The 21,010-nt window shown below is 46.6% G+C and overlaps 1 protein-coding gene across 11 annotated transcripts in view; it reads left to right on the top strand.

The window, feature by feature from the left end:
* myt1la (myelin transcription factor 1-like, a) overlaps window positions 1-21,010 on the top strand; it is a 70,118-nt gene that overhangs the window by 9,447 nt on the left and 39,661 nt on the right. For 6 of the 11 annotated variants that reach the window (XM_023824847.2, XM_023824850.2, XM_023824849.2 and 3 more), the window contains exons 2-5: window positions 6,304-6,434; window positions 10,537-10,591; window positions 10,899-10,932; window positions 13,555-13,617. In XM_023824847.2, coding sequence (XP_023680615.1) covers window positions 10,537-10,591; window positions 10,899-10,932; window positions 13,555-13,617 — 152 coding nt within the window. In that variant the 5' untranslated portion in view covers window positions 6,304-6,434. The other 5 variants (XM_023824848.2, XM_072702680.1, XM_072702681.1 and 2 more) reach the window with 5 other exon arrangements.

Below are 21,010 nucleotides of genomic sequence, written 5' to 3'. Positions count from 1 at the left end.
ACTGAGTCCATAGCTTTGCAAGTGGTCAGGAATGACATGCTGGTTATCTTGAGGACAGGTGTTGACACGCATGCTGAGTCTGATCCGCAGTCCAATCACATGCCCCTGTGTCATCGTCACTGCTGTCAGATGCGTGACGTGCTCCCCTCGTGAAGAGAACTTTTCTCGTTCTTTGTTTTTTTTTTTAATGTGTTCTTTTTGGTTTCACAACGCCTTCATATCGTACAGTTTTTTTTTTTTCCCTAATGGCTCAGGGTGAGATTTTGGAGCAATGAGGCACCAAAATTTGACACCCCTCGGCGCTGAGTGTTGCTTCATTTTACCCTGATTGGTCTGTTCCTCCTCTTGGCTCCGGCTGTGCGGCCAATGAGGAGGTGGAAAGGGGGTGGGTGTGATATATATCAGAGCCTCAAAAGCGTCGCCCACAGGGACCAGAGCTCTATCGATGCTGTGTCACTGACTGGCTTCACACGTGAACGAGGCAGCCTGAGGACAGGTTACTCTTAGTCTTCATTGAAATCACCAAGCGAGTGTCCATGAAGCTCAGCATTGTACATGGGAAGATGTGGCATTTTAGTCGCAACCTAACCGCTACTCTGGGTATTGCAGTCACAGTCAAACCAGTCAACCGAGGACTCCCAGCTTATCCTGTTTCAGCCCAGTGAGTCAACCAGGAGGCAGTATGACGTTTACAGGCACAAACACACACAGTGACGCTGAAACAGCAGACGTGTGGCTGCCCTCCAAACTCCAAGCTCATTTCTGCGAGGGTCAGAAGGATTAGTGCTTCACAAAGTGTGTCCAGAGAGAACTTTAAACTATAAAATAGCCATTAAACCTTGCTATGTTTCATCTAAATTAAAGTTATTGTGTTTGGACGGCATCTCTGTGGAGGGGCAATGAAATGGGACCCTTCCTGGTGTTTGGAGACAGACAGGTGAAACTGAAAAGGGCATTAAAGTGAGAGCCAAAGTTCCTTTGCGACTTTAACTCCTCCAGAACTTTTTTCCCCCATCTTCAAAGAGTCGCTGATTAATAATTAATTGCCACTGACATTGCCATGAGCCGCTGCCTTCATTAGGGCCCGACGTGTTTTAATCACTCGATACAGTTTTCCTGCCCTGTAAAGCTGCCCTTGTTTTAACGGGGCCTCTGGCAGTAACTATCTGCCTAACATCGGGAGATTTGCTTCTAGTTGCGCTGTTATTCCCGTGCCGTTAGCGGGACTAAACTGCTCCCGCCTCTCTTGCATACCCCTTCATTTCCTTTTATTATAAAAGAAATAAATATATTTGATTATTTGGTCATAATCGGATCCCGGTTCAAACGGCTGCATTTTTAAAACGATGTATTTGGGGTGTCACACAGGAGCTGATGAGTAATGAGGCTCCACCCCACCCAGGCCCCCACCCAGGCCTTAAATCGCACACACGCTGGAACGCGGGGCAGCGCGGGTTCCACGGAGGGAGCGCCACAAACACGCCACGCTTTTAACCTTGGGTTTATGCATGCAGATGAGCTCCCGGAAAATGGATGCAATTATAATCAGCCGCCATGCTGCTCGCTGCTGATGAGGCTCCGAAGCTGTGATTTTAGAGCCATGAATCCCCAACGAAGTGTAATGACTGATTAAAATAGCCGTGGGAGGCAGCCGGAATCGCTTCCGCCATTAAATTTCTTATACATACAAAACTGAGATAAGAACCTCCTCTCACCGCTTGCAAGAGTTCTTGTTTTCCATAAATATTTGACAGTGTGGCTTTATCGGATGGAGAAACACTTAAACAGTTCAAGTAACTGAAAGCAGTGGACAGAGGTACATAGGGACTGTGTAGTCATAATTGGGATCTGTTCGGTTTTATTTTTAACCTATGACTGGGGGCACTGTTATGAGAGCACCTGGTATTTTTCTCATCAGTGTGCTCACTATGCATTAGTGTGTAGGAAGAAAGATTGAACTTTTTGCTAATGTAATAAAGCCTTTATCAAGTATTGCATAAGTCAGCTGATTAAGTGGCAAAGTGGCTTGATAGCATTGCATCAGGGCTGTTTGATGTCACACTCCATTGTCGTTTCAATGAAATCTACGCTTTGTGACAATGGCCCTTGTTGGAAACGTTATATAAATTTAAATATAATGATTTCCACCAGCGAGTGTTCAGCTTACAGTATTTGCTGTATTTCTTTGCCGCCACAACTCTTGCTTTCGAAATACATTTTGTTCTATGTTTAATTTCAGAAGTATTTATATCACAATGCAATTACCAGTCATCACTGGCCATCTTCGGGATTGTTACCTAGGAGACAACACTTCTTTAAAAATCATGGATATAATTACAAAAAAACAAAGCAGCCTCAAGAACTGCTACAGGAGGCTTTCTTTTTGCACAAAGTACTTGTCCCACCATGCAGTCCAAATGGCACATAGATGTATCACTAGGTGCCACACAGGGACTTACATGTACAAGGTTTCTCATATATGACACATTTACAGAAAAGGCCATTGTGAGACAATAAAACGTTCCATAGCTTTACATTTTTTTCTTTTTGTTTGCTATATATTTAGATATAGACAGGTGATGGAAGCAAGGCAGTCTGTTAAAATGTTAAAATGGCAAAAGAGACAAAGTAGTAGTTGGATTTGTGTTGGGGAGCAAGCATATTATCTATCTATCTATCTATCTATCTGTCTTTTCTAGCGATCATTTGACAATGCTAGTTCTGAAGTGGTGAGTTAGCACATTACATGGGATGTGAGTGGGTGGAGGGACAATAATGAACGACAATTTCCCGAACGTCCTCTCAGGTGTCCCCGAACAGCACAGAAGGAAAACTCCGAATCGTGCGTCAGCACAATGTGGACCTCGCCTACACAAGCTAATCCCTCCTATCAGTGGGCGAGCCAGCGAGAGGCTCAGCGCGTATTCTCCATTTTGGGTGGATCGCGGGCCATTCTGTGCAACTGCACAGCACCCTTCTCACATTTGGAATCTCCATCCCGTCTTGCCCGCGAATCGAGCAGTCAGGACAAGGTGCGCTTGACAGAGGAGAGATGGACTGGCCACATTGTTTGGAGGGGGGCGTGGACGAACCAGATGAAGGGGAATGTTCAATCGATGGTGTGAAAACAGGGGAGATGTCATGGATGGATCAGCAGGTCAGGGGCTTCGAGGGGGGGGTATCGGCTGGTGTCTGGAGGGGTGCAGCCAGCCGCAATGCCGACGTAAAGCGGGCATTCACGGTGCCCATGTGGGGGCGGCAGGCCTGGCATAAGCATGGTGGGGGCTGTAAAATTATAATGGAGCTCAGGCTGCTGATGTAGGAGATGACTAATGTGGTGGGGGGGGGGCTAGGGGTGGGCGGGCCTTGAGATCGCAGACCCGGTTTCTGTACCATAGCCTTCAGCACCCTACAAATGAGTAGCACTGCCAAAGCCTCGATCACGGGGGGGCATCCACAAGTTCATCCCTAAAGCCACCCCCATTTCATGTCCCCATCTCATGCTGAAAGGCGTGTGGGAGCGGAGTGCAGTGAAATACAGGCCCGGCTTCTGATACTTTCCTGAGGATTTTATCTATCTGCCTAAAAATAAATCTCGGCTGCGCAGGCAAGGAACTGGGATGAGAGTGCTGGTATTTTTCTGCGGGCTCGAGGGGAAGGAGGGGCCCTGTCTGTCTGGGATTAGAAACACGCAGAGAGGTGACAGGTACAGGCTGCGTGGACATGGAGGGGCCGCCTGGCGGCTCGCAAAGCCCCATCCCCAGCTGCTCACCATGCTTCCTTCGATTCAGTAGTTCTATGTGTAGGAAAAAGGATGCAGGTTAACATGAAAAGCCCATTAAAGGCAGTGCTGTGCTTCGGTGCGATTTCCTGGGAAAGCGTGGGCTGGAGTTTGGCCGTATCATTTCGGGGTGGAATTCCCCTTTAAGGCTGGAATTGCCTACCGCCGCCAACGCGCAGAGCAGGAGCAGGCGTGGTCCTTCCCAACATTCACTCACGGGACGTCAGTCCCCCAGGTGAGCTAGCTGCAGTCTGGGGGGGGTCCAGGCGTCTCTCTACAGGCCGCTCTCAGGGGCCACTCCTTGTGGGAGGTGGGAAAACCCTGTCACAAGCAGGCTTTGGGGAACGGCACCGAAATGGGGGCAGGTCGTTTTCTACTCCTGCTGATGTGCACTGGATGCCAAGCTGGGTTCTATTGAAATTCTGCGAGGGTGCATCTCAGAGAGAGAGGTGTCCATTTAGATAGATAGATAGATAGATAGATAGATAGATAGATAGATAGATAGATAGATAGATAGATAGATAGATGGATAGATGGATGCAACATCAGACATGAACTACTACAGTTAAAAGTGCAACTACATACAGAATAGAGAAATATGGATGACACATATAAAGCATGAATGTTAATTTCTTCATTTTACTTAATAATCCCACCGAATGTGTGTCCTTTATGCCTTACAGGACAGTAATTTCTATAACAAGCAGGAAAAGTCCAAAGAATATGCATTGAGTTATATGCACTGCAGCTGTAATGTTTGGGGTACAGTGGTCTGCATTAGTCACTCAGATTTGCCCGGCTTGCCAGGAGCCGGCAGATACTGTCATATTGCACTGCACCAGCATTATTATAGCCGAGTATCTGAGGACAAGGGGAGGAAAGGACGAAAGGAAGAGCGGCACCGTGTCCTTCCTGCCGCCGTGTCGGGTACGCCAGCTTTCAGGGCTTTCGTCTGGGATTCCAGAGGTAACAAGGGGAAGAGAGCTTAAAGGGAGCGGAAAGTGTGGCGCATTCTGTGTGCCATGGCGTCGCTCGCTCGTGCTGTTTGTGCTGTACAGCTGATGGTTCTGTTTAGGGCTTTTTTCTTTGATGAAAGAAGAAGGCCGTACAAAACGCTGGGAATGCTACAAAGGCGTCTCCCCCAGCACGGCCGAGAGTCCTGTGCGGGTTTGAGGGCAGCACAGAACAGACCGCCGCAGTTTAGGAAAAGACACCCCCCGCCCCCCCCCCCCCCCAGTGCGCGCTCGCGAACATCCTCAGAATAGCAGTGCCAGTGGTGAGCTCATCACGCTGCCTCTCCTGGGTATCCCGGCATCAGGCGTGTGCTGGAGGATCTCCGCCGCCGCATCACAGTCGGTGTGCGGCTGCTTCTTAGGAGCACTCCGGGCCTGAGAGAGGTGGGCGGGGGGGCTGGGGAGGCCGAACGTCAGACGAGAGAGAGGGTAGCTGGTCCTGTGCTGGAGCTGAGGGCGTTACACTTCACATTTATTCTATCAATGTTTAATGTGAGTCTCTACATTCTCTGCCATAATAATAATAATAATAGGATCTAATATCTTTATACAACCATAACTAAAATCTTTCCTATGGAAACTGACTGGGAAATATAATTTGTGGTGCCTTTCACTGTAGAATGTAGAAATGATGTGTTGAGCAAGTTCTCTGATTTGAGTATAGCCCATACTACATGTTTTACATAAAATGAACAGAGAGGAAGACATTTATTGCAGCATAACCCTGTGAAATTTAATTAAAAAAAATAAACAATAATAAAACACAAGACCTGCAGAAGATACACACACGTACGATGGTTGTATTCGATTTGGAGCAGTGAGACGGCACAGTACCGACTATTAGGGGTTTTACTGCAGCAGGAAAGGAAAGTCGGTGGCTAGATATTTGGAAATTTACGGTAACTATAGCCTTCCTGCGGCTGTGGTACGGCCCTGATTATAACTTAAGCAATCTGGCGGAGCCCCGAGGGGCCCCCATTCTCCGACACACTTGACTGCCGGCCCATTAACACTGCGTCTGTCATCTACGAACACCGCTTTTAATTAGGATCAGCGGGTGAGAGGCTCAGCAGCCGACACGGAGAGAAAAGACAAAATGCAATGCTGCAATTAAACAAAAAAAAAATATATATATATGTGTGTGTATATATATATATATATATATATATATATATATATACACACACACACACACACATGTATACATGTGTGTATATATATATATATATATATATATATATAGTCTGGAAGTGAAATTAAATAAACTATTTGTTTGGTTTATAAGACTGACTGGGAGAAGTATGTTTGAGGTATGTGAGGGAATTTAAAAAAAAACACCAATATGAATGAAATTGGTTTTAATGCTTTCCGTAAACATAAAACTGCACGTGAAAGAAATGGACAATATAATGATAATAACGATGACCATCATGGCAACCATTGGTTACATGATGGGGAAATACCTTTATATTCCTTTTGGGTAACAATTTATGTTTTTTTTTTCTTTAGAAACTAAAGGTTGGTGAGAAGTTCTGAGGAGTTCGCTCTGGAGTACAGCTTCCACTGCAGACCGAGGAAAAGGAGTAGAGGCAAAAGGTTTGGGACAAACAAGAGTCACAGCCGCCACCACGTAACCTCAGGTACGAGTCATAGCCGCTACCACTGAACCTCAGGTACGAGTCATAGCCGCTACCACTGAACCTCAGGTACGAGTCACAGCTGCCACCACGTAACCTCAGGTACATCTCACACAATCCATTTCTCACTCTGACAGCAATCCTGTTGACTTTGGAGTATTTGCTCCCATTCCCTCCTCAGCAAGCCCAGTTTTTGGAGGCGTGAGAGAGGTGTTCTGCGTTTACTACCTCCCCATCTACAGTCCCATGTGGAATGCTCAGCTAGCCCTTATTAGCTTTGGCTAAAATGAGTCAGCTAGGCTAAGAGCAATGAGCAGACAGGAAGAAATACGAAGCCAAGCTTTCTTTGTGTCTTTCCTCCCTCAAACAGGAAGCCTTATTGGGCTCCCAACTTTGACAGGATATGAATCCCTGTTTCATTTAGCAGCCTGTGTGTTTCCTGTGCCCTGCCGTGTTCAGCCACACTCGTCCTGCCCTTTCGTGATGACCTCTCCCCACGAAAAAACAAAAGTTATAGCTTAACACCTCCCTGCGACTCGGATGTGCTGTCCCCCTCTCCAGCGTGCGGCTCCATACTGACGGAGCTACCAGTTTGTGTTCATTATCAGGGGAGCCATATGCTCTGTGATATTCTCTCCTGAAGTTTCAAGGTGACACCAAGGGAAGAGATAACGATGCCTTCATGGTTGACACCGCTGTCTCCTCGGTCTCTTTCTCTGTGGAAAAAAATGGGGGGAAAAAATAACGAAACCCACCAGGACTAGATTCCGAAGTCCCCGGAGTTTACGTGTATGGCGACGTGATTCGGTTTCGGGCTGACGTGTTTAACTACTGACACTTTTGCGTTCTCATCTCCATGCTAATGAGAGCTGCACAGACCCGCACATGTGCAAACAAAGCCGAAATGGAATTACAGCCTGTTTGAGTGCAATATCCTCAAAATAACGTAATTAAGCTACTTCGTTAGGATCACCTATTTTAGGGGTCATAATGTCAATCAAGCCTAGTTTCCCCATGGTTATGGCACAGAATTTAAACCACCACCAATCCACTGACCCCCTCCCAAAAAATTTTAAATCATCTCAGATCCCTTCCTGTCTAAGAAGATTTATGAGAGAAACCTCGCGATGCTATAATTAAATTAATTCCAAAACAACCATTTCAGTTAAAGTAAGAACGAATAGAGGGTGGGGGTGGGGTGACAATGGCTTCATGGTCCATCTGAGCGGTGACAAGTGCACTCAGACATATGGCAGGTGAGTGGGCGTGAGGCAGCTCCGCTCCCTTCCGTGGTTCTCCGCGAAGAAGGCCCTTCGTGACTGACTGCTCGCCAACGCTTCTTGCGGCATCCACTTGTTGCCGTGGCAACAGCAGTGTTTCTGACTAATGTATTGGGCGAAAAATGATTTCAAATAATTATTAAATAATTATTATCGTTATTTCTGTTGTTGACGGAACGTGGGCTGGGGGTTATTTATTTATTTTTCCGTCTACTAATTTCTGATATACTTGTTGCCATGCAGAATCTTCATTCCGAACTAGTTTTGTAGATTATGAACAAAAATTAAAGGAACAAATTTTGCAACCTTGTACGTTGTGGCTTAGAATATTTCAGTTTTTGAGCCGTTTTCCAGTAAATCGATCAACGCCAGTCAAATGTTTTCCTGAATGAGCTTAATAAGACATAGAAGCCTCAGCTTAAAGGGTAAGACATAATGACGTCTCACCACAACCTGACCTATAACGCTATGAGGGCAGTCAGCTACCTCACTTGGACAGTAAATCTCTCCAGTGGACTCTCAGCCAAAGATAATATTTGAAGCAGCCGTGTAAGCATCAACCTATGCTTCTCAGCTTGATTTAAAGGACCTCTTCCTAACAGTGCTGCTAATTTCAGCTTGCACATCATGGAGATGCTCGCTTTTCCAAGATCACCTTGTAAAAACCATGTCAGCGGGGCATGGGCTGAACAGGGAGAGGCGGGCTTCTCCAGGGTGAGTTTCGGTCTACTTAATATCATCTTCCTCAGCTTGAAAGCCACCAAAGGCAAGATTGCACAGTACATCACCGTCCACGAGGAAATAGCTGAGAGTGAGACTGCAGGAGTCACGAGTGTGGAGCCATGCTTTTCCAGTCAAGTCACTAAGATATATGTCTCAAAGATATATTAAATTTGCACAATGGTGCATAGATCTACTGTGCAAAGTGCTGCTCAATCCAAAGTCTTGAGGATTCAAGTTTTTCAACTCACTGGTGACACTGGCAGGAGCGTGGAACCCTGTTTCCCAACACTATTTCCCTAGCTTTTAACACCATGATCTCTTAATTGCATGACTCATAAGCACCCATACATAACACCCTTTAAATGGGTAACTCTGATTTTCTACTGCTTATTACTCCCCGGTTTATTTGTCCTGCCGTCTCATTGAGAGGGTCAACGTCAAAGAGGCAGACAGCCCTTTCAGTAGGATCACCAGCCTGGTGACTCACATGTGGCACCAAGTAACCTGCTTGTTCTGCAAAAACAATATCATAGTGTGTGCTGTTTGCTTGGAGGTACTGAACACATACTAGAGATACTGAATAGGTATAGCTTGGAAATAACTGAAATTACAGCATACATATACTGTATACTTATTTATACATATATATAGTATATGTATATATATGTGTGTATATATATATATATACTGTATATATATATATATAGCCTAAGTTCCCTGTAAGTGATTTTTTTCTAAACTTGATTTATTTAATCCTGTCCCATATGGATCCATTTGTGTTTTTTTTGAGTTTCTGTTTCTCTGTGTTTTTTTTTAAGCATCCTGTAGCAACTTGACACGTGTCCTGCAGTGCATAATGGGAAAATCATTGCAGGGATTCTGCATGTCTGTAACGATACTAAGTGCAGAAACAGTCTGGGGTCTGGGGGCTTATACAATTTCACGCTCCTGGGGAAAATGCGTCAGGACACAAAAGATTGGATACGCCGTTGGGGGGGGGGGGGGAGATTTGGGGGGGCTTTGAATTCACTCTGAAACAATGAGCTCTCTCTAGTGGGTGCCTCTTCTACCGGGGGAATACTATCCTAATGATGATACTTTTCAAATTCAGGACTGCCATTGCTGTTCACAACAGCTTTGGATAATGGCAGAGACTGAGCAAGTCTAGGTCTCTGATAACCAGCAGACGGTCACCTTACACTCCAATGAACAGGTGCCCTGCATTTACATACATGAACCCCCACATCGGTGTTCGCTTAAGCCCCTGCCGTTTTGTGACTTTGGGCACACTCATTTAATTCATTAAAAAAATAATAAATGTGACAATCAATTTAGACTTTTGAATTTTTTTTTCTCCGTCGACCTTCTTGGGTGGATAAACATGTCTGGAGAACTTCATTAGCATGTCTAACTTTTGTACTTCAGTCTACTAATAATATAAATTCAATATTTATATATTAGAAACTTGTATTAGAAACTGCTTGTTGACGGAACAGCCGGTGAATATACATGCTCATATTTTACTCATATTTATACATTTGGAGTATGGTATCTTCATTAGCAGAGCCTTACCATTAAGGTTTATTTAATTTAGTATTTAAAAAATAGGATTTATTTAATTTACCTGGTACTGTGGCTAAGGTAACTGCATCTCTGAGTTACTTGTAGTGTGTTTGTGTGTCCTCTGATGGACTGACATCCCATCTAAGGTGCACCCCAGTCAGGATAAATGCTCAGAAGACAGATGGATGGATTTTTCAGTGAGAGTTTAACCTCAGCAAACAACAATAAGCTGATCCATCAAATGGTCATTGCATTAGTCAAACACTACATGTTAACATTTAACCTAAGAATGTCTTTTCACATTTGTCGAGGTATACATCTCCCTCATGAATATAGTGTCAAGTTTTTCCTCTCTTGAGTCAGGTCATCAGATTGAGTGTAATGTTAGACCTTAATATAGCTGGCAAGGTGAAAAGAACTCATGTCAAATGGGCTGGTTTTCCAGGGTGTGGGTTAGGGAGAGAGAGGGTGTGTGTGTGTGTATGTGTGTGTGTGTGTGTGTGGGAAGGACACTGATTGCATGCTGCTGGCTTCTCCAGATGGAGGTGGATGCAGAAGAGCGGGGTCACCGCACACGCTCCAAAGGTGTCCGAGGTACGCATGCCTCCCTGTCCCAGCACCGGCCTCCCATTGTCACCTGTTCCCATCCCTCTGTGTTCCGGCCGGCCTCTCCCAGGTACTGCCTGTACCGTCCCGTATATCACAGGACTCACCGTACACATTCTGCTGCAAAACCGAAGACCAGCAGTGTCAAAAGATGCTGGGGGAATTTTATCATACTTATTTTTTGAAGGGGGGGATGGTCTGTAGGGACATAGGTTTTTGAATATTCCTGTGCTTTCCTAGTTAAATCTGCAGACTCAAAATGTGGTCCTGATGATTTTTCTTTCCTCTTCCTCAGTGCGTGCAGAGCCAGCAGCGCAGGAATTTTTCAGGTAGGGCTTATCTGTGGTGGGGGGGGGGGTTGAGGGGGCAGTTTCATGTACCCCTCCCTTGTCTCCCTGCAGAGTGGAGCTGGTATCACCTTGCCAGTCGACTTCAACCCCTCCCCCCCCCCACCTTGTTCCCATCTCCCATCACTCCTGCCTCTCCTCTGTTCCCTCATTCTGCTGTTCCAGTGCTGTCCAGTCCAGCCTGACATCCTGTTATGCTGTGATTATATAGTTTTACTCAAGTTGGCCATAACTACATCGTGTCAGGTTTGAGACACTCGAATTCCACCACGAAACGAGTGTCCTAAGCCTAAATCCTTTAGCCAGTGACAGGACTCCCTGGGATATCTCTTATTCCCGTACAATTCTGAGATAATTGTCCTTACACCTCTCAGGCATGTGACAGCGCAATCCACTGCAGGAAGGAATGTATTTTATAATGCAAGATCAATGATAAAGGATCAGAAATCAGTTTGTAAGTCAGTTTCCTTTTGCTACATGTTTACAGCACCTGAATGAACAGGATAGATGTAAAACGACGACAGAATGTAATAAAACCTAATGGTGAGATAAATGGAAATGGAAAATGACGGAAGAGATTATTGATGCTCTGTTGTAATATTAAGCATTTTTACTGAGGACGCACATATCATTTAATACCTGACGTCAAAATATGGAAGCAATTTTACCCATAAAATCTAGTACAAATTTTTGTTAGTATGTCTTACACAGTGATTTATAGAATGCTCAATATGATGCCTTATGGAACTTTGTGTACACTACATTTAGTTTATATTTATGTTGTGTTATATTAGGTTATTCAGAATAAGCATCATTTGGATGTGCTGTCTTGCCCGTAACGTGTAATGTCCTTAGTATCTGCCATGATCTCAAGCCCCTGCTTTGTGGGGGGGCTCTCATTCATTTCTATGGGGAAAACTCTAATCCCAACATGACAACCTTAACCCCTACCCAGCCCTAAACTTAATCATAAATAACCAAACAAAATATGATACTTTTGTCATTTTTTGTTTTTTGATTGCATTCAGAGATCTTTGTGGGGATCCCACAATATCAAAATAATAGGTTTTATATAACCTATAACGATGTAATATAAACCTAACATACACACACACACACACACAGACACAAACACACAATGGCTTATTCTTTGATAGGTGCTAATTAATTTTATTGATTATTTTTGATAATTCACCAAAAGGCGGGAAGCCTTTAAATGAGCAGTCATTTGAAATGGTCAATGATTACGTTAGATTAGCTAGTACTCACAGTTCAGACTTGGTTCAGTGGGCTTTGATACAACACTTTGATGTAAACATGAATCCAGACATAACCCTACAGTGTAAACATTATGGATGGATGGTACCTCAAGAGGAGGAAAATCTGCTTACATGGAAAAACTGTCATCAGACCAGTGTAGCGTAACATGCAGATGTACACAGGGAGCTGTATCATGAGATTCATGTGTCCTTATCCTGACTGCTGTCCTCTCTGTGTTGTGAGCCTCATTTGTCACTATCCTGACTGCTGTCCCCTCTGTGTCATGAACCTCGTGTGTATCTATCTTAACTGCTGTACCCTCTGTATCATGAGCCTCGGGTCCCTATCCTGACTGTTGTCCCTTTTGTGTCATGAGCCTCATGTGTACCTATCCTAACTGCTGTCCCCTCTGTATCATGAGCCTCGGGTCCCTATCCTGACTGCTGTCCCCTCTGTGTCATGAACCTCATGTGTACCTATCCTAACTGCTGTCCCCTCTGTATCATGAGCCTCGGGTCCCTATCCTGACTGCTGTCCCCTCTGTGTCATGAACCTCGTGTGTCTCTATCTTAACTGCTGTACCCTCTGTGTCATGAGCCTCGGGTCCCTATCCTGACTGCTGTCCCCTCTGTGTCATGAACCTCGTGTGTCTCTATCTTAACTGCTGTACCCTCTGTATCATGAGCCTCGGGTCCCTATCCTGACTGTTGTCCCCTCTGTGTCATGAGCCTCATGTGTACCTATCCTAACTGCTGTCCCCTCTGTGTCATGAGCCTCGGGTCCCTATCCTGACTGCTGTCCCCTCTGTGTCATGAACCTCGTGTGTCTCTATCTTAACTGTTGTACCCTCTGTATCATGAGCCTCGGGTCCCTATCCTGACTGTTGTCCCTTTTGTGTCATGAGCCTCATGTGTACCTATCCTAACTGCTGTCCCCTCTGTATCATGAGCCTCGGGTCCCTATCCTGACTGCTGTCCCCTCTGTGTCATGAGCCTCATGTGTACCTATCCTAACTGCTGTCCCCTCTGTATCATGAGCCTCGGGTCCCTATCCTGACTGCTGTCCCCTCTGTGTCATGAACCTCGTGTGTCTCTATCTTAACTGCTGTACCCTCTGTATCATGAGCCTCGGGTCCCTATCCTGACTGTTGTCCCCTCTGTGTCATGAGCCTCGGGTCCCTATCCTGACTGCTGTCCCCTCTGTGTCATGAACCTCGTGTGTCTCTATCTTAACTGTTGTACCCTCTGTATCATGAGCCTCGGGTCCCTATCCTGACTGTTGTCCCCTCTGTGTCATGAGCCTCATGTGTACCTATCCTAACTGCTGTCCCCTCTCTGCTTGCAGCTGCCCCACACCAGGCTGTGATGGCAGTGGACACGTCAGTGGCAAATACGCAAGGCACCGAAGGTAGAGATGCCACCCCCTGTCTTTCTGTATGAGAACTGCACACCCGTGACGAGAGTCGGGTCTTGGGCTTGTCACCTCTGTCAGTGGTGACGTGAGCTGTGGTCTCTCCCGCCTGGGTTCAAAGCAAGGTCATGCTGGCGTTATCTCTTGCTTTAGGGGGTGTTTTACACCCCCATGGATCGCTGGGTTTAGTGTGTGCGCTCTGCTCCAGTTTAATGGCATGTGACTTCACCCTCCTGATTTAAGAAAGGGTGGGCCTGAAAGATTAATTAGCACAATAAAAAATGTAAATAAAGTATAAATATGCTTTTTCAAACTAATTTAGGTTAGCAAAATATATAGTATATAATATACACCCCAGAATCCTGTCCAAGATAAATGGCTGGTAGATGGATGAGTGGATGGATGGAAAGATTCATATATTATAGAGCATAACTATATATTTTTTTAATAATTCAAGGTGTTTTTCCTCTTTTTTGCTAAAGCCACACGGTTACAAATATTCAAAATCTACTCCAAATCCATCTGGCGTGTGTCCCATTTAATTAAAGGTGATGTAAATGTTGTGGAAGATTCCAACAGAGCCCTGCTTTTTCTTCTCTGTGTTCTTCATGCTAATTGGAGACACAAAAGTGCAGGACTTATTTTGCGCAGAAAAACATGATCTCCCATTGCTTATCCAGAACATAACGCACTCTGCTTTCAATAAACTAAAAAAGGCAAAGGTTGAGAGGAAATTCAAGCATGCTGAAAGCACTGTGACAGTCTTTCTTAATTATTTAATTCAATAAAATATCTTATTTCTTCTTCATAACTGTTTACAGCATGACAAACAAGGTGGATCATTTAGCCTTTAGTTTAACCCGTGCTGTGCTCGTCTGGCCCGGTCCCACACATCACCAACGTGTTTGGAATTTGCGAGGATTGCCCAAAAATTCACTGTTTTCTCTTCTTTTTCTGGGTTAATTTCTGTTCACACTCAGAATCATTTTTGATGGTTTTCTCCACTGTTAAGCAGAATATGTTGAACTGGTTGCTGTAAATGTGCTTTAATTACCCCCTTGGCATGACGGATTATGAGATGGAGGAGAATCAACCTGTTAGATGGGGCGGTGTTGGGGGGGGGGAAGGTTAGTGCCCTGCCCTGCTGGGGCCGATGGCAGCCCCCCCCCCACTCACCCAGGCTGTCTGAGAGGCTGTCTCTGCACAGTCCAGGAGGTCCGCAGGCTTTCCGCCTGTCACTGGCGCTTACCTGACGGTGACGGGCATCAACCGGCGCCTGAAAAGGATCCGCGGGGAGCGGCCAGAGCCGTGGGGGGATCCGCTGCGGGTGCCGCATCCCGGCCGCCTGACAGCCGCGCTCTCCATCCCGAGCCCTCCCACACCCTGACATATCGACCGGCGTCCCGGGGGGAGAACACAGAGCTGAACCCCGGGAGTCCTGACGTGTCCCGCTAACGGACGTGCGTGTCCCGGTGACACAGCAGCACAGCCACGCCGGTGTGGTGTGATAATTAAAAATAAACAGACGCAGCATTCCTCCGGTCAGAGCAAGGAGCCCCCCCCTCCCCCGTCTGCGGGGTCTAATCTCTCCCCACCACTGCTGCCGCTGCTGCTGCTTCCGCATTTGCATACTTATGAAAGGGGTCTCGAGCCTCTGAAGCTGGCAGTAAGAAGGCGCCGTCGTTAATATGTTAATTAGGCTCTGGCGGATTCCGCACGTGCTCACCACTGACATCTCCTTCAGATATAAATGCAGAAAGACTGAACGTGAAGTGCGGCCCGTGATAGGATTCCCTAAGCCAGCCTCCTGCGGGAATCGTTCATGTCTCTGAGCACTTGAACTCTTTCTTACTCGTCCACTATGTATCATGTGATAAATATTGATGTATCGGCATTGCAGTTGGCACGTGTCACTGGAGTTTCCTTCCGCAGTTCAAAGATTTGCTATTATGCTGATTTTTCTCTAAATTTACAGATCGACATTTTTTTTTTTTTGAAAGCAGGGTCAGAGAGTGCCGAGAGCGATAGGGGCTTAAGGGCTTTGCTTAGGGTCCCAATGGCAAAATCACTCATCTGACCCTGGGACTTGAACTGCAGATCTTCCAGTCAGAGACACAGTGACCTACACAGTTGCTGCATGTGAGTGTATGTGCCCTGTGACAGACTGGCAAGCTATCCCAGAGTTTACCCCAGCCTTGTTCCCTATGCTGCCTAGGATAAGTTCCAGATCATCCCAAAACCCTGACTAGGATAAGTGGCTGGAAGATCAATATTGTCTCTAAGACCTTTCAAAGATTTGAACTAATAACCATCTGGTTAAAGGTCCTGCTTTTTGACTTCTGTGCTGCTGATTCCTTGGGTGGATAGTGAACAGTGAAAATGACAAAGCTCCTCACATGTATGCGTGTGGATGGGATCTCCAGTTTCTTGTGACTCCTGTGGTAGTACCTGAAGGGTGTGGTGAATGTCTTTGCTATCCGTTTCTGCCGAGTTTCAATGGAAATACTGTCTGGATAGCCCAGGATTCCTCTTATGTGTTGTTAGAATTCTTCCCCAGTGCTTGTTCCAGAAATAATTGTGTCCTTTAGATGATTTATTCAGCACAGAGTATTTATGAAAATCTGCCCAATTTTTACGCCTGCCCTGGCAAGTCACCAGAGCGTTAAATCCAGCCTACCCTGGGCGTGTTTCATAATGACTCTTCACTCTGTGGTATTTACCGCTTCGAAAAATGATTGAAAGACAGGTCTCCCAAGTCATGTGATTGGGCGACGCCCCCTTGCAGACTGTTTTGTCACAGACTGTACCTGTGGAAGGCCTTCCCTTCAACTGGAGGAATGCAGTGATGATGAATTGCAGATATGGGCTGAGAGGCGGAATTGGGGGGCGAGATAATCCTGAGGGTGGGAAGCTGTTAGGAGGCTGTGCTGTGAGCACACCGGGACTGAAGGGGGGGGGGGGGGGGGTGCAGAGATATGGAGGAGATTAGATATGGCTCATCACCTGCACAGCCTCGATCTGCTGTCAGTTACATGACACCCTGATACACAGTGCCGTAAAACTCAGGCCCCGACCCTCATTTCCACGGCTTTCCCGGAATGCCGGGATATCTGGCATGCCAAACACGGAGAGAAGCTGTGCTCTCAGGCCTGGCTGTTTCCGTTTCAGGGAATCGAGATGCAGACAAGGGGCTACCATACAGCGGTGTATCACAGAACCACGCCATCAATAGCATGGCTGTTTATTACACAAGAACCTCGGTCAATTAATAATGAAAAACTGTGTGAATGATGAATTATTAAACTGGACAGAGTTAAACAACCAAAAGACAAACCATTACTAGCGTTAGTGTTAATATAAATAATACTGTGTGTCCTACAATATGCTTAATAGTCAAAATACTAATTACTACTTAAATTACTAAGTAATACTAAAGAAGAGAAATTCAGTTATTTCAATTAAATAACTTAAAATTCAAGGTGTAACACTACAAAATTACAATTTCTGACACGCATCTTTCCTGATTTAAAATGAAACATTGCTTCTTGCCAAAATGGTCTTTGAGTGTATTGACATCTTTGACGTGTGGTTACCTGTGTGTGGATCTGCCTTTCTGTGATCCGTCAGATATCGCAGGCCGTCATCGCTAACGAACGGCACACCAGCCTCACATCAGACACATTATGGTGTGTTTAGAGGTTTGGAAGCTCTGTCTTCTAGGCTCAAAGCCAGTTCACAGTCCAAACACATCACACACATTCGAAATCGTGCCTTCAAAAATATAGATCCGTCCTTCCCCTGTGCAAGTCCTTCGTCCGATAAATACATAAGATTTAGCCTTAGGTCTGGCAGCAGTCGGCTTTTCGTAGCCACTAAAGGAGCTACAGGATAAGTACCTGGACAGCTGGGATAATTAGGTTTTAGTCCAGCTAGAGCCAGCCGATACGAACTATGAATATATGAGTCCAAAACACGCAGCCTCAGTGAGGGGTCATTTTTGGGACAGGATGCAGGTCCATCGCACGGATGTGGACGTCCCTAAGCTCCTTAAGACTCAGCACTGCAGTCGACATCTTTCAGTCAGGTGACGGCGCCCCCGGCAGGCCATAGCCGACGCCTAGCCAAGCGCCGTGTTATATAAACTGCGCTAAAAGCGGATGCGCACATATATATTTTTTTTCCTGTGGCTGCTCGGTTTGAATCCGGTTGCCATGGCTACAGATGGAGGGGCTGCAGGGTTGGGTGGCGGTGGGGGTGTGAATAATTGCCTGTCTGCTCGGGATGCCGTCCTGGAGTTAGAGTCGAGTGCTTCCTCCCCTGATGAACGCCTCATTCGCATTCCGGCAGCAGTCCCAAGGCGTGATACCCGCGGCATGACGGATCGCTCAGAGAGGGCGCCAGCCGGGAACCCATCCAGGTACCATCACAGGGCATCACGCAGCACAGGAGCAAACTTTCTCGACACCTATGGAAGGCCTTAAATAATTTAAATAATAAAAAACCACACTTCATGCAGCTCTTACTTAATAAGAGAAACTGGATTTCTGCACTTTAATCCAAACGCAACCAGTTCTCCCATTAGCCCATCCCTTCCCAGCTCCGATTCCCAGTATCTCCCAGGCTTGTTCTGTCTCCAGCCTCTTTTTCAGCACCAGTGTATATTTAGACAAAGAGGGTCATGCGTTGCAGTGTTTTGCACATCCAGTCCCTGCCCTGCTTCCCAGCAGCCCCACCTGAGCTAATCAGAGCCTTGATGATTCACTGATTATTTGAATCAGTTTTGTTAGTGCTGAGCTTGGGGGGGTGGGGGGTGGGGGTGGGCAGCCCTTTGGATCGGCAGGCCTGGGAGAAACATGCAGCGGATGAAGGATTAGCAAATAGCATGTATATCGCTGGAGCATTTCGGTTGCCTCCCTATGGTCTCACACACACAGCAGACACATTGGAGCCTTCCCATGACTCTGTCCCACACAGGCGGGCCGCCGATGATGTGATGCTGAATCGCTCCTCCTGTCAGCATCGGCAGCACGTCTCAGCAGCCACCCCCCACATGCAGACGGTCCGAGGGCAAACAGTGACATGGGACACCCTGTCACATTATTTATACAGCACATATTTACTCAAGGAGATACGGCTAAGCATGGAGGGTCTTCATGTTGTACCCTTGAGGATATGAGTGTTTAACAGGAAGAAACTGTGTAGTACAGCAGCCGTACTCTTCCTAGACTGTATCTAAAGGTACAGCAGCCGTACTCTTCCTAGACTGTATCTGAAGGTACAGCAGCCGTACTCTTCCTAGACTGTATCTGAAGGTACAGCAGCCGTACTCTTCCTAGACTCTGTTTTTGGAGGTACAGCAGCCGTACTCTTCCTAGACTCTGTTTTTGGAGGTACAGCAGCCGTACTCTTCCTAGACTGTATCTGAAGGTACAGCAGCCGTACTCTTCCTAGACTCTGTTTGGAGGTACAGCAGCCGTACTCTTCCTAGACTCTGTTTTTGGAGGTACAGCAGCCGTACTCTTCCTAGACTCTTTTTGGAGGTACAGCAGCCGTACTCTTCCTAGACTCTGTTTGAAGGTACAGCAGCCGTACTCTTCCTAGACTCTGTTTGAAGGTACAGCAGCCGTACTCTTCCTAGACTCTGTTTTTGGAGGTACAGCAGCCGTACTCTTCCTAGACTCTGTTTGGAGGTACAGCAGCCGTACTCTTCCTAGACTCTGTTTGGAGGTACAGCAGCCGTACTCTTCCTAGACTCTGTTTGGAGGTACAGCAGCCGTACTCTTCCTAGACTGTACTTGAAGGTATGATGTTCTGGTCAGTGCTGCCCACTGGTGGCCCATAATGTTGTTTTCTCCCTTTCCTCTCTTTCTGAGGCCATTGGCACTGACCCAGCATCACAGTGCAGGACTTGCGATTCAAAACCTCCCAGACGATGAGCGGCCTACTTACATGTCCATGCATAAATACATACTAGCACTTCATTAGCCGCCTTTTTGTTGCCTAATTTTGTGGGAAGGTCTTCCTTATTAGGGTTATCCCCCTTAGGTAATCAGAGACACCTGGCAGAGCGGCCACCATCACGGCATTGTTCATTTTTTTGGGGTGGGGTTAGCTGCTTGGCTATAGCATCACCATGCCTGGCTCAGGCGATGGCACGGACGGCTAATCCCGCTAGGATGCCATGAGGATATCACCATGGAGACCACATTCCACCGCGTGAGCTGGCGGATTCCGCTTCTATGGCAGCCCCCGTGCTAGTGGGGGAGGGTGGGGGGATGGGGCACGAGCTAAGCAATGTGTGCCTGTGAGTGTGAAATAGCCGGTTCTGGGTTCTGGATGAGGCCCAGTATGCTGCAAGCCTCCATGACAGCCCCCGCACCGGCACAGCAACAACAAGAGTGGAGCCCCAATGACAACTCCTTTATGTAAATGATGTGGGGGGGGGGGGGGTTAAATAAGGAGATAAACTGACAGGGCATGAACGACGCATGTCCTCCACTGACACCCCCCCTGGGAGCGTGAGAAGAGGCATGGACGGGGCCCAGGGAGCACCGGGCCCTTATGACAGCTCCCGTGGGGCTGTGAGAAACGGTCCTGCTGCCGTCCTGTGGGTCCGGGCCAAGCCAGCAAGGGGACACGTGCCCTGAACCCCCCCATCCCCGCCCCCAACACCACCACCACCACCCCTGCAGAGATGACAGGCACTATCTGCTGTTCCCCCTCCTCAAAGTGCCTTTGGTATTATAAACCAATTTGGCGGGGGGGGGGGGGACCACACAGGCTCATTATGGTCTGGGGTTAAAGGCAACTGGGAACTCTTTCAAGGAAGACAAAATTCCTTAATGAGGTTTAGGGCACTTGTCAACTTTACAGATTTGTATCCTTTTAATTGACCACCCACATTATCTCCATGTCATGAGTTTCATTGTTTGTTTCTTTTTTATACTATTATTATTACTGGTCCAGAATTACTTTAAAAATCAGTGGAACAGTTAGAAAAAAATCCAAAAAGATTCAGCAAGATGGACCGGCTTCCCATTGGTTAGTTATTCCAAATCAATTGGGACTGCGCAATTCCTATTGGACGGTTCCGTTAAGTGAAAACGACTCTCGTAGAGACTGCGACAGGACCAGCAGACAGCTCTCCGAGAATATCCCGGACAAACAGGGTGTCAGGCGAGCCTCCTCGTTTAAATGGAGCCTAATTACCTGTGGATTTTTAATTGGTGTGCCCTACCAGTAGAGAGCAAGGGAGTGCCGCTTCTCAGTAGACAAAGAGAGATGCTGCTCGTTAGTCGGTGGCGAAACGCCGGTAAAAATGCCGGAGACATTTACTGCAGGCTCGCCTGCGTCAAACTCGACTGCAGGAACGATGTCAATGATATAACGT

The sequence above is a fragment of the Paramormyrops kingsleyae genome, chromosome 19 (genome assembly GCF_048594095.1).
Source record: "Paramormyrops kingsleyae isolate MSU_618 chromosome 19, PKINGS_0.4, whole genome shotgun sequence".
NCBI classification, from domain to species: Eukaryota; Metazoa; Chordata; class Actinopteri; order Osteoglossiformes; family Mormyridae; genus Paramormyrops; species Paramormyrops kingsleyae.
This window is presented reverse-complemented; position numbering and strand designations above follow the sequence as displayed.